General features: G+C 40.7%; 1 protein-coding gene across 1 annotated transcript; it reads right to left on the bottom strand.

Annotated features, from left to right (window-relative positions):
* Nucleotides 1-974: 974 nt before the first annotated feature.
* On the bottom strand, nucleotides 975-13,518 carry lypla2 (lysophospholipase 2). The gene is made up of 10 exons (XM_084379825.1): nucleotides 13,423-13,518; nucleotides 7,767-7,859; nucleotides 6,912-6,943; nucleotides 6,394-6,459; nucleotides 6,109-6,156; nucleotides 5,887-5,957; nucleotides 4,438-4,511; nucleotides 4,232-4,333; nucleotides 3,944-4,114; nucleotides 975-3,494 (listed from the first exon to the last, which is right to left on the bottom strand). The coding sequence occupies exons 2-10, from the start codon at nucleotides 7,842-7,844 to the stop codon at nucleotides 3,444-3,446; spliced, it is 693 nt and encodes a 230-aa protein (XP_084235951.1). The 5' UTR covers nucleotides 7,845-7,859; nucleotides 13,423-13,518; the 3' UTR covers nucleotides 975-3,443.
* Nucleotides 13,519-14,008: the final 490 nt, after the last annotated feature.

The raw sequence follows: 14,008 nt of genomic DNA, 5'->3' as shown, positions 1-14,008 counted from the left end.
ACAGTCCCCTGAAGGAGCAAGTTCATTTAAACCACTGCTTAAAGGGGTACTCCACCAAATGTGTACATTACAGTGTGTTTACAGATCTACTGCTGTGGTTTGGGCAAGAGGAATAATCAACACAAGGGTGTCCCCATCAACAAAGCAGTACACTGGTCCAGCATCGTACTGCCACAACACTGTCAGACTCATTACAAACAGTTTAAAAACAAGTGATCAAAGTTGATACATTAAAATCAATCAATTTTATTCTACTCATTCTTCTTCCTTTTCAAATCCCGGTGCCTACATTACCCACAATGCAACGTAGCCACTGAGTGACATCACTGGAGGCAATGTATCAGATTACATGCAGCGTTCTCTGGAACCGCAAAAGGCTTCATACTATTTTTATTTTTTTGACGCATACATTAGTACCCCCAAGACCTGTAAATGGTAATGAGTAAAATTGATGGAATTACCCTTTAATTTCTAATTTAGGTCGCCACTCCAGTTATTTAGAAAAATGCAATACTGTCTCAGTACATCTACTGATGTAAAGACCCTTTAATAGCACCAGAAAGGCTTGCAGGGGTAGGATTAAATGGTGTGGTGAATAACAAAAGCATATGGAACCTTTGACCTCCTGTCATGGTCATTTTAAGGCAGGGCTTTGGACTGTATTCACAAATTTGATGACTTTAGACATGACAAAATTTTAAAAGACTGATAAACTATGCAAATCTTTTGGCGTTAATGTGTTGAAGACATTTTTTGTGATTTAGAAAACAATGAGCTCAGTTGCGAGGCTGGGCAATAATAATTAAAGGACTGGTAACACTTTTTCCATTAGAGGAAACTGTTAAGTAATATAGACTTTATAAATATGTTTGAATTTAAATTTTTCTCATATCTTCTATCTCTTACCAAGTTAACCCATCTTCTGACATACAATGCATCTAGCTATGGACAATGAAAGACTCTCAACTCAGATGGACTTTTTTTGGTCATTTATTCCGCATACAGGTGTTTTGGAAACAAAAAAAGTGGAGAGACCACCCGTCTCACCTCAACATGTTTTCTTAATGCTCATTATTATAAACAGACACAAAAAAGGATGAAATGACAACAGTGACAAAACACAACGAAACATAATTCCAATAAACAAAAAACACGTAGAAATTTTAATGACGACATACAACCCAGGAGAAACACACAGGGCGCTGCATCGTCCTCGACACAGGGGGGGGGGAGTTTTAAAAAAGGAGAAGAAAGACACTAAAGAAAGAGAGGCGACATTAGAGGAAAATAAAAATGGACTCGAGGAGATAAGAGACATTCATTGATTAGTGAACAACAATCAAAACAGATGTCCTTCCTCCTTTTCAGGTTTAAAAACAGCAATATAGAACAGGTAATCATGAGGAGGGCAAAAATTAACATTCACAAAGGAAAATGCAGAACACCTGATATATATATATATATTAAGCACACACACGACTCCTCAGGGTTACACTCTTTATGTCCAAGGATTACAAGTTGTTAAAGATTAATTTGTAAAATCACCCTTCAGTTATGTTGGAACAGCTTCTTGCCAAAGCCCTCCCAGTGTATAGTCTTTTTTTTTGTTAAGAAGTGACCTATAACAGAGTTAGGTTTAACTTTTAATCTGACCTTTTATGTTCTATTAGTGGGTTACAGTAAGTTGCCAAAGGAGAGAGCTGGGAAGTGAATATTTTCTTACATTTTTGTGGGAATTAATGGCAAGTTTTTGTGTTGTGGAAGATTAAGAGGAAGCAGTTTTTTCAGAGTTTAAATTAAATAATCAACTGGGAGTAATGGAGAGGAGGCTGTTCATGGGTAGCGGATGCTGAAACAGGAAAACTTGAAATGTTTAAAAGAGGAAAAGTCGGTGGGAGGAACAGTGAAACGACTCATGGTGTGCAGTCTGTGCGGGCCTGCAACCGTCATGCAAGTCATACTGGTCATACTGGTCAGTCATTCCCGTTTAAGCCTACAATCTTAATTTAAAAAAAGGAATCAACTGAGGTAATTTTACAGAAAGCAGAAAGAGATTGCTTGCATGCAGGTGTGGAAGATTTGAAATAAACAGCACAGGGTGGCAAAAGCATCGATTGATTAGGTTTCTTTTATTTCAATTGGATTTCCTTCATATAATTCATGATATTTTTTCACACTCATTAAGAAAAAAAGAAAAGAAATGTGAGGTCCCCATGGATGTTGGTGTTTTGATAAAAAATAAAATAAGGAAAAGAAAAGGGGGGTCCATAATTAAATGATGTAGATTACAGATGCGAGACCCGGGCAGGCTGCAGAAGTGCACTGTCATGGTGTGGGAGAAAGTGGGATAGATGGGTTGGTGGGAAACTAGATGAGTCAGGAGCGAAGCCGCAGTCGGACCGAATTTCACATCGGGAATTTACCGTGTGGTTTGGCGAAAAAGCTGCAAGAGATAGCATGAGTCTGGTTCTGCTCGAGGTTCCTGCCTGTTAAAAGGCAGTTTTTCTCGCCCCTGTTGCCAAGTGTGAGCTCATGGGGGAAATGCTGTGTCTCTGTAACTAAATTAATTCAAGAGTATGGTCTAGACCTGCTCCAACTGAAGTGTCATGAGATAACTTTTGTTGTGAATTGGCGCTATACAAATAAAGATTGATTGATGGATTGATGGCGAGCAGGCTATAAAGATGTAAATTATACAGCAGTTTCTCTAACATTTTGTCCTTGCAATCTGCTGCTTGTATCAATTTCTGTGCACTTACAAAGCAAGATTATAAACAATCTAAACGAGAACTCAGTCCAACCTGGCTCAAATTTTGCATGTCAATCAACGGTTCTCGCCCTGTTTCCACATAAAAAAGAAAATGAAGCAAAATCCGGTCAGACAGCGACTCAGTTTGATGATCACTGACAGTATCAGGTTGGTGTTTACCTGCTAATCCGACTCAAACTTATTGTTGGATTTCCACTAAATGTCACAGCAATGCAAGCGAGAAAGGCATGGCAGTGGAAGCATTGGAGGATGTGACAAATGAAAAAAAAGGTCAAAGCAAAATGAGGTAACAGTGAGGAACAACTGAGGTCGTGTGGAGGCGTCAGACAGAGGTTGTTCAAATAAAACCAAAGGGAATGTATCGTGTGAGTCAGTGTTTCTCCCTCCGAAAAAGGCTAAGATTTGTGAGCGTGAGCACTTGGTAATGTTATGATCAAATCCGTGTGTTTTGACAAATCTGTTTTCAGTTTGAGTGTGAGACTGCATGGAGAGGTTCAGTTTAGGGGTGTGGATCAAATCAATATTATCGAATGTGTGTGTTTTCATGCGTGTGTTTGTTGTTTTGTTGATGTGTGTGGTAGAGGGGGTGCTCATGGCTGTTTCCTGTGGGAGAATGGCAGATCGAGGGTGAGAGGTCAGTGTCTCAGGGGGTCACAGTGGGGATGAGGTGAGGTCAGATTCGGGGCAAATGCTTCTCGATAAATTCCTTTACAGCCTCCATCTCCTGTAAGAGAGCAGAACAGAGATGATGAAAATAAAGTTAAAATAGGATTTGATATAGAGACGCAACGATGTCAGTTGCAGTGCATTACAGACAGACTCCTTCTGTTTTTACCTTTTCACAATAAGAGTCAGGATATAAATGTATACACTGCGTAAATGCTTGTAAGAGGTAGCTAAAATGTACAAACAGGCCATTGAAATAGCTGACAACGTGTGATTTTTATTGATTGTTTAATAATCAGGGTTTTATTACAAACATATAATTGAATTTCCATTTAAAAGGGGTTAAAAATGTCTGGGTATGCTGTTTATTACAGTTCTTTGAAAAAATGAAAATCACAATCGCCAGATCAGACTTTTAATTTTACAAGATCTGAAAATTACATCTGTTCCTTAAATACATACCATAAATCCCCACATACAAACACACAACCCATGATGGTAGAGTACCTGATGAGAGGAGCTGTGAGAGAGCCCTGGGTAGGTTTTGAAGGTGATCATCTTAGGGTCGACTATGGATTTGAGCATTTCTGCCGTCATGGCACCAAACTGCACTGGGATCATGGCGTCCATCTCACCGTGGCACTGCAGGATCGGGAGGTGCCTGTTGCCGTTCGAAGCCTGCAGGACAGACACAACGCACACTCAGACCATGTCCACAGTAAGTGGTTTGGAAAACGTTTAATTCTGCAGTGTCGAAATAAGTGGTGCAGAAGAAGCATATAACTGTGACTGTACCGATGGGAAAGACTTGTGAAGTGGTAGCCAGCAACTGAGGGCCACAACGCCACCCAACTGATGCTGGCAGGTCAAGGCGGTATATAAGGACAATGCCCCACCCTATGGATGAATGGAGGTCGCAGACAAAGAGACAGAAGCTTATTACATGAAATCATTTACATCTGTGTTGAAATATAAGGCAATGCTAAGACATGAAGTCCTACCTGAGAGAAGCCACCAAGCATTATACGGTTTGGGGGGATCCCATTTTTGGCCTCATGTTCGATTATAGCCTTGACTAGAGGGAAGCAAGAACAAATACGTGTTAAGGAAAGGTAACATATAATGCAGATTGTCAAACAAACCCTTCTGACGTTGTTGAGTAAGCAGTGAGTTATGATAAGGGGCGGCTGGCCTCTGCTAACTGGGCTTATTGGTTTCACATTTTTACTCTGTACTTAACGGAGCTGTTGTGCTCTCTGACCACTGGGAGGAGCCACAGATCTTTAAAAACCTTTCTGACTGTTACAGGTGTGCTGAAATGAATTAGTTTGTAGGCATATATACCATTTAAAAGAAAGTGTTAATAGCTGTTATGGTGAAAAGTCATCCACCATAGAGAGGAGCTAGATGTTACACTTTATAAGTGTACAATATTCATTTGTGAAACATTTTCAAGCTTGGAGCAGTGTGACACAAACAGGGTCGAACACTACAATACTATTCTCTCTGCAGAAGACCGGCTGCACACTTCCAACTTCTCAGCGAGGTAACCAACCCCTTTCACTGTGCCCTGCTGTTGCCTGACCTTTTTATTAAAATGACAATGTTTTTTTTTTGTTTCTCTAGCCCCAGAATTCTGGGACCTGCTGTTAGCACCAGTAACTACAGGTGTTGCACTACACCTTTTAATGATTGGATGTCGGTTTTTGACCCATGACAACAGCTGAAATATGGCCTGCATCAGCCGAGGTGAGCCTTGTTTTTAGCCTTGCAGGTTGCCAAAAATGCCTTAACTGTGTCGCAACACATTATAAAATGGTCGAGAATGCCTAACTTGGCATTGCACTTCCTGCGATGTGACTATTGCTCATTGCAATGTTGAAACAATATATTGCGCAGCCCTAGTGTCCTCACCCTGGGACACAACTAATACTTTGGGTACCTGACTAGTGTCAGCATTAATTCCTTTTATCAATAGTAGTGATGGTTGTAAAGATTTCATTCATTCACTGTAACATCTGGATGAAAAGTTTCTACATTTTCAACACATAAAAATACTGTACATTTTGATTTTCATGTTTGCAGTGTGTTTTGGGGCTAACAGTGAATTAAATGTCATTTAACAAAGAAGCAGAAATAACAATGATCATTATTATTAATAATTTAGGTGTGAGGCTCATTTTTTTTGGAACTCCTCAAAAAATTATCTTCAACTGATGGTGTACTATAATATCGCTGTGTTGCTAATAAAGTTTAAAAAGGAAACAAACTGGTGGCCAGGTACATTTTAAAACGGCTCTCTGGCTCTGCCGATCGATGATATTGAGAAAGGAAAGGAAATACCAGAGGCCATTTTCAAAGGGCACTGCGCTAGTATAGAATAAAGGCAGTCTTGTCCTTCAAAGCTGAAATGATTCCCTTATGGATGAGCTTTAAAACATTGAACTCACTGTTTTCTGCTGCCTTCTTGATTCCAGATTCATCTTCTGGGCAATCGGGGGTGAGACCCATGAGGTCAAACCTACACACATGCAGAGGCGAGCGTATAAGGAAATCAATAGACACAAACGGCGTATTGTCAATGCCAATATGGGAGCCTTTTGTGGTTTCCAGGGAAACAATAGCACCCAGTGTTTAGCTACAAAGCTGTCGCTTTCATCACGCCAACTCACCACGCGGGCATCACCGACTTCAGGTTAAGAGTGACGGGAATTCTGGGTCTGCAGGGGAGAAATAAAAACACGACAGTCAGTCAGTGCAGGAGGTCACCCAATGTTGTTGACACATGATACTATTATAATACTACATATAAACTAAACTAGCGGTTTGAGGCTACTTTTGCATTCTGAAGGTCGAAACTGTATATTTGTTTTACAGGTTGATGGTACACTTCACAGAAGTATAAAGATGTTGATGATAAAGATATGACTGAAGGATCGGAGGAAAAAAAGACTTACGCGTGGGGGAAGATGTACTTGACGTGAGGCAGCTGAAACTCCGTCATAGTGTCTGCCCACCCTTGCCTTAGAGAAAACAGAGAGAAAGAAACTCTTTGTTTCTAATCCAGTTTCAGCAAAATGACCAAATGTATGACTGTATGAAATGTATGATTTAACACTCGCCATCGAGTGCTTATTGGAGAGCTTTTTAAAATTGGACACTAATCGTGTTCCCAGTGGTGTCTTATTAGATTTAACTGCATGAATGTGGGTATCAATTACCACATTTATACATCACCAGCTACTTCAGGAATCTCTGGCAGTTTGAACAGCTATCTGATATTAAAAACCACAAAGAAAATTTTCGTTTTAACCAGAGCTGGAGAAAAGATTTTAGAGATACTGAGGCCATGAGCTCCGATTCACAACCTCACACAACCTGAGACATTTTTGACCGAAACACAAAAAAATTGTAAAATTTATTGACATTAGCGTTCAATAATAGTAACCTGCTATGAGGTTAAAACATAACTCACCCTGTGTCTCCCAACCCATGAAGGAAGATCACCTGCAGCACAGAAGAAACAAAACAGTGGTTAAGACTCTTTTTTCAGAATTTATAACTCACACTATATATTCACACTATCACTAAAGAAACCATGAAGAACTAGCATTCAGATACATTTTTCCATCAGTGATTGAACACCTTGGATAACTGAAGAGTGCAGTATGTTCAGTTCCATCGTGCACAGATGAAACACATAAAATAACAAAACTCTCTCCCTTTAAAATTCATGATTTATCACACTGCTACCGTCTTGTAGAGCGCGATGTACTACTGGTAAGTGTTTGTACTTTTTCCAAAACAGAAAAAACACAGGTGCCAATTTCCCATTCTTGCCAAGATAAGCTCCCACTGCCAGTTTCAACACTCTACTCCCCGCAGAGACGCCATGAAAGGGAATAACAACAACTTAGAAAGCTGGCAGTTCACCGTGTGTTGGCTGGAAATCAGTGACTCAGCTGTCGTTGCAGAGATCAAAACACTTTGCTTCCATGTAGAGTTCTGGACGAGGTTTGGAGCTTTGATCCTGGTGTTATACCAATCCCTGCACTGTACCTGAAAACAGCTTGCTTAATTTCTACACTCAGATCTGGCTGAGCATCTACACAATGTATCCGTACTGTACTTGTTACACCTCCTGCTACAGGTGCAGCTACAGGTACGGCTTCTCGTTACAAAGACAATGTGTCGGTAGGTAGAGATCACAGTCTTCTAAAGGACGAGGTTGTTGTTCGTCGTTTTTAAAGGCCTTTCTACAAGGTCTTTCACAAGGTTTCCACAAACCTAAGGAAAAATAACGCTAGACTATAATATGTTTTTCACTCACCGCCGCGGTCTCCTTCTCCGACCCAGACACCGTCGCAGCCTCCTTGAGCAGCGGCAAAGACATGTTGTTGCCACACATACACTGTAGGAGGTGCTAGAGACAGAAACACCAGAGGTTTACATGAACACTGGGACCAAACAAATAGCCTTATTAACATTTCAGACATTTTCCAACACCTTAATATTAACCATTAGACCCAGTAACAACCCCGCCTACATTTAAGGGTACTGTCCACAGCGAAAACGCAAAGCACACCTGGTTCAACAGGTGCTATACCGAATGTATGCCTGACCCAGCACTGCTTACAAAAACAGAGCAGCTATGCTAAATTAATTCTTACGTGCCAAGATAGTTGCTAGGCATAAATTATGCAAACGTGTGACATGGTGATGTTCACAAAGTCGTGGAATTAAAAGCGGGACTTCTGACGAGGCGTTTAAGGAGCAGTCATTTCTGTGCGAGAGAGGAGCCTCTGTTGGGGTGGACTTTGACCTTTTTAACTTTCAAGATCTTTTACATGCACAAGAACCTCTATAACACACTGAAAGAAATGAACAAAACAAAAAACAATAGGTTTCTTTCAAATTTCCTTTTGCTTAGATCAGAAATGTATGCATTTTTTTTCCCTCACTACCTGTTGACAGAAGCCATAAATCAAATGTTTAAATCACCAGGTTGTATTCAGAGCTTTTTGAAAACGGGGAACCTGCAGACACTGTGTATTGTGTAGTGTGGTGTATAGTGTTATCTGTCATCTACATCAGCGGTGACAATGAACAGCTCGCACTCACTCAGTTACAACTCTGTGTCTGGTTATCAGCGCTGCCATTCAGTCTGCAGACAACAAAGCTCAACATACCACTAATACACACAAACACATAATGAACCTGCTGCTGCTGAACCTCAAACAGCAGTCATGAGGTATGTGTTTGTGTGAGTCGAGCAGGTTTCTGTAGTCAGCAAGTGACGACTCATTAACTAAATGAAACGCACTCCCTCCCTCCCTCCCTCCCTGCACTGTACTCTGTAAACCGGCCGCAGACGTCCGTCCCTCTGCACCGTGAGTCAGCCGTCGATAACAAGCATGAGATCGGGTTGATCAGGTTGTGGTGTTACAGTAAAGTCAAGCAGTAAAAGTCTTTCCTCCTCAATGCCCTTTCACTTTCTGATGGTGTAGGGCAAGACGAGACAAGGCGGGTCAGACAGCATGCTGTCCCATTGGTAAATAGGGGATGAGGAGATGGGGAAGTGTCTGAAACACAAAGGTTAATGTGTAAACCTTATGTTGGATTATACTCAACTACGGGTGTAAAAATTCCACTGCTGTGCAGCTAAGTGCTGCTCAGCTTTGTGTGTTTGCTCTGTTTATCTCCTGAAGGTCACATTCACAGCTAAAATACGTGGAAGTGGAGGGTAAATGTGCGATTGAAGTGGCCAAATTGAGGACAAAAGAAGGTTGTTTTTGCCCTGCATCCTGACCTCTGATAAATGAGTAATAGTCGAATAATAACTGGGCAGGGTTAAGCACCAGGAAATGGTCTCTCTCAGCGCTGTACAAAGTTCTTAAATGAAGGAAATTTTCCACATGTGTAGGTGTTTTCAGTGGTGAGAGACACCAAGTACATTTACTCCAGTACTGATTTAAAGTCTGTGCATTTTACTTTCCATTTTTATGCTACTTTATGCCTCTACTTCACTTCATTAATGGGGAAACGTTTTTTTATTACTCCACTAAAGGAGGATCAATAATGAACACATATCTGTATTGATGTAACTCTCATCTCCCCACCCCTCAGATTTATCTTGTGACCCATTGTAGGAACCTTACCAGGGCTGCAGACTAACTTTTTACACTGGTTGCACTGGTGCGCCTAACCTTTTCATTTTGGTGCAACAGCATATCATTTAGGTATACTTTCTTAACATATTGTGTAAATTACTGTGAACAGGTATAATTCATATATAATATCTAAAAAAATCACAGCACACGCAACAGGAAATTGTGTTAACCTAAAATAATTTTATAGGTTACATTTTCTCTTTAATCAGACCTGCTAAATTTCATAGGGTCTGATGCAATCACTGAAAATTGTGAGTCGCACCTGACAGATCTTTGGGCACATGTACAACCAAAACAGTCGTACCCTGGACCTGACTCTTGTAACTAACTGTACATAACTTATTACTTAATTCCTTTTGAGAGTCACTGTACCTGATAATAATAATAATACTAATTGTGTAATACTGTTTACTGAGACACCTTGATATTTTCTGAGATGGTCATTTTCACCGTAAAAAAGATTAAAATCATGATGTGACATTTGTTGCAGTCTGGACCAAACAAACATGTACTCTGACATTTGGAGAACACGATTTGTAGGCCAGGACATCTCTGCAGCACTACAGTACTTCATTAAAATGCTGGTTTGTCACACATTTTGCTTAAAGTGATAAAAAACTACATAATGACTTGAGTTTTCATTTCTGGGTGAACTTTTCCTTGAAGTAAAAGATGCGAGTACACTGCTAAATGTTTTCACTGACCCATCAGTATGAATCTGTACATCACAAGATGTTCATTCACTGTCACCTAATTACAATTCAGTGTAAAAATACTTTTTATAAGATATGTACTGTAATTCAGCTGCTCTCTGGCTCAACTGGGAAAAGAATAACAGATAATGACTAAAAACAGACTGCACAGGGGGAGTGAAAGAAAGAGATGATAAGAAAAGATAGAGAGGAGTGGAGAAACATTGGACGATCCGTTTGAACAAGTAGGACAAACCCTAAAATAGGTAGCATATGGAAAGAGCCGATTAATCACTTTCATAGCCGTTCTTTCCACCTGTTATTATTCAGCAGATTAACACTGACCCGTAACGTGGACTGCCAGCATACAGCACCGTGTGGGTTTTCAGAGCACGCGCTGAGAAACAATGGCTCAATCTCTTCTGGAGGAGGCCAGTGGTTAAAAATAGTGTCATGCTGTGTACGAGCATCTCGTCCAAAAACAACTGAAAACAGGAGTTGTTCCAATAAACAAATTTTATTTAATCTATGACTGCATCCATCTCCTGACCATTCACTCCTTAAACAACTGAAAGGATGCAGCAGCAACCTGATTATTAATTTATTCACCATGACCCTTTGCCAGTAATGATGAATATTTAAGCTGTGGACGGTAATGCACCAAGTATACGTTTACCTCCAGGGAAGTTTTATCATTTAGATATCCTAAGTCTTCTCTTGATGACAAAGGCTGTGATGAGGGATAGGATGCAGAGCTCCAAGGTGTGACTACTTTACACATGGACTCAAAAAAACATTTTGCTCACACTGGTGCACCTGAAACAAAGAAGTTTATATTTTTAAACAGTTGAGGTTACGGCCATTTCTTGTTGCGGGTGCTGTGATTTAAATGAAGAAAAACATGTATTTGCACCTTTATTCCTGTTTACAATAATTAACACAATGTGCTAAGAAATTAAATCAAAATTTTTGGGTGCGAACTAACTTGAATGAATAGAAAAGTTAGGCGCACCAGTGCAAGCAGTGGAAAAGTTTAGTCTAGATCCTCCTTTTGGGCGTTGGCTTGGGATTTTTGTGGTCTAAACTGAACTTGCCATGCCTGGGCAGAGTGGCTCAGCTTGGTGTGCTTGGCATTCATATCAATTTTGGTAGCGGTCTGGTCTTAAATAGAGGTGAAGTCCTGCCCCTGCCAGTTTGCCCCATGGCACGTTATTTTGGAAAGCAACTGTACAGTAGTCAATGGCCAAAGACAAATACATTTTTGATCCCGTTTGAATTGTGCCATGAATTACACATAATTTTTAATTTTGCAAGTCAAGATCTCAGGGTTAATATTTTGTAAAAGTACCAATAATCATCCCCATAAAGCTGTCAGATTTTCGGGAGATGTAAAAATATCAATATATATAATGTGTGTTGCATTATAGCCTATTGGCTTGGGCTAATTTGCAAAATTTTAGATCACAATATTGTCTTGACTTGTTTGTCTGGTGTGGCTGAGTGGACAGCGCTGGGTAATGAAATCTGAGATGAGACCACAAATGTGTGGTGATGCCCTGCTTACTTCACATCTGTTTACGTCAAAGATGACAAGTTGTTTCTATCAAATCCGTTGGATCGCCATTTGGATCCTGGATCCACACTCTTCACATATATTTAATATAATTTACTTGTATCAGACATGTTATTGAAGAAATTTGTAAAAAAAGTGATTTTGTTGTTCTGTTCTGTACATGCCACATCTATGTCTATCCTTCCTCCGTGGCTGTTCCTGAGGTTACTTCAGGGGGCGATGTCTACATTTCGACTGGACGATAGGCCTCAAGTTAACTCTTGCTCACTCACCTCAAACGACAAGTTACAATAGCGGTTGATTTTTTTCTTTTTCTTCATTTAGTGCTGCATTTGATACTGAAAGTTAGTTTAACATAATTCAGCGCCGTGTTTAATGTTTTGATACAGTTGCCCAATTTGCAGCCCTTCACTTACATTTTGTAAGTCAGTACGGCCCTCTGGAAAATAATGTCGCCCATCCCTGGTCTAAGGACAGAGGATGTTATATCCTGCTATATAAAAAAAATATTTGAAAGGCCGTATATTTTCTTTAAGTGGTAATTTTATCGTGACAGAGCCGTACCAAAGCAACAACAGCGATTCCACAAATGCTGTCAGATGATAAAGTCCAAATGTTGGAGAATGTGAGTCATTAGAAATATATCAGGATTCTTTTTATGTGAAAGAAAGAAAGAAAGAAAGAAAGAAAGAAAGAAAGCCTGTGTTGCAGCCAACTTAAAGCACATCACGAGTCTCCATCCTGCATGACTCCAATTACATTTAACTCAAACACAAAAAAACAGAAGCGTGCTGCAGTCTGTGTGGACGTCAAACGGCTCAACACACACACAAACACCAGGCTGCTGCATTCAGACGGCCTTTTGCTCGGTGGCCACGGATGGCTGGCAAACAACAGGATAATATGCGGCATTGAGTGACAGGCACCCCTCCTCCTCCTCCTCCTCCCGTACACACACACCATCCACCAGCAGCTACCCCCGCTCACCGCCCGCTGCTGTACTCTGCTGATGGAGGTTAATAACTCCGGCTAGCTGGTGTTGAACCACACCGCAGTGTAAAGAGCAAGCCGAGAACAGGGACGTTAAAACGGCTGTAAAATAAAGAATTAGCATCGGTGCGCTGGGTGAAGCGGGAGGTGGGGGTGTCGAAGAGGAAGGAGACAATGAATGGTTGAAGCTTAGCTCCGTTACACGACCCATCCTCATCCTCAGTAGTGATGGCATCCAGCAGGGCAAAGCACTCAGGTTTAATCCCGGTTTAGCTGGCCGCACATACATCTACACAATAACCCGGGCTAGTGGTAGTAGAGCCGCTAGCTCCCGTCGCGCACACATACACATTAACGGATAATTGTATTGTCTCCTGCCGGCGTCTCGCTTCGTCTACCTCCGGCTAGCGCCGCGATTCACAGTCGGACCTCCAACACGGGACGTTTTTTAGAAGACACGCTAAGCGCCAAAAAGGCTGAAATAAGAATCACATTGGACCGGGATAAAGTGATAAAAATTAAACCCGCGGCCCGCTAGCTGATACAAATTCATACACTCACCGCTTGCTGTCCCAATTCTCGACGTGACGGAACTTCCGTTACTGGCCGCACACAGGCAGGGGTCGGGGCAGAGCGTGATGACGTCACCACATAGCAACGCCCTGCCGTAGATCACGACCGTGGAGACAGGTGATAACGTCCACCATCACGACTTTGACTCCTCACAGAGTACAACATATTAATACAGAGTGACTGGAAATGATTAAATAGTGTCAATATACCCTGTAGCTATAGTGTATAATAATACTATAACAGTGTTTAGTTTGTTTAGGCAGAAAAAAAGTCAATGTTGTTGCCAAAGCAACATAATGCACCTGTAAATATCTAAATATTCAATGTTGTATAAAGTACCCAAATGTCAGACCTGAGTAAAAATAAAGATATCAGATTAAAATATTACTTGAAGTAAAGCTGAAGTCACCCACATGAACAGTACTTGAGTAAAAGTCTAAAAGAATCATAAGTAATTTGCCTGCTTCTTTTTTTTTTGTATCTGATTGCTGATAAAATAACTAATTTAAAAATGTGCTACTTATGATGCAGCATGTAATCTGCAAAGTAACTTGTAACTTAAGTAATCAAATAA

Source organism: Pagrus pagrus (assembly GCF_965226575.1).
Source record: "Pagrus pagrus genome assembly, chromosome: 17".
Lineage (NCBI taxonomy): Eukaryota > Metazoa > Chordata > Actinopteri > Spariformes > Sparidae > Pagrus > Pagrus pagrus.
Note: the sequence above shows the minus strand (reverse complement) of the source record. Positions and strands in the feature narration are given on the sequence as shown.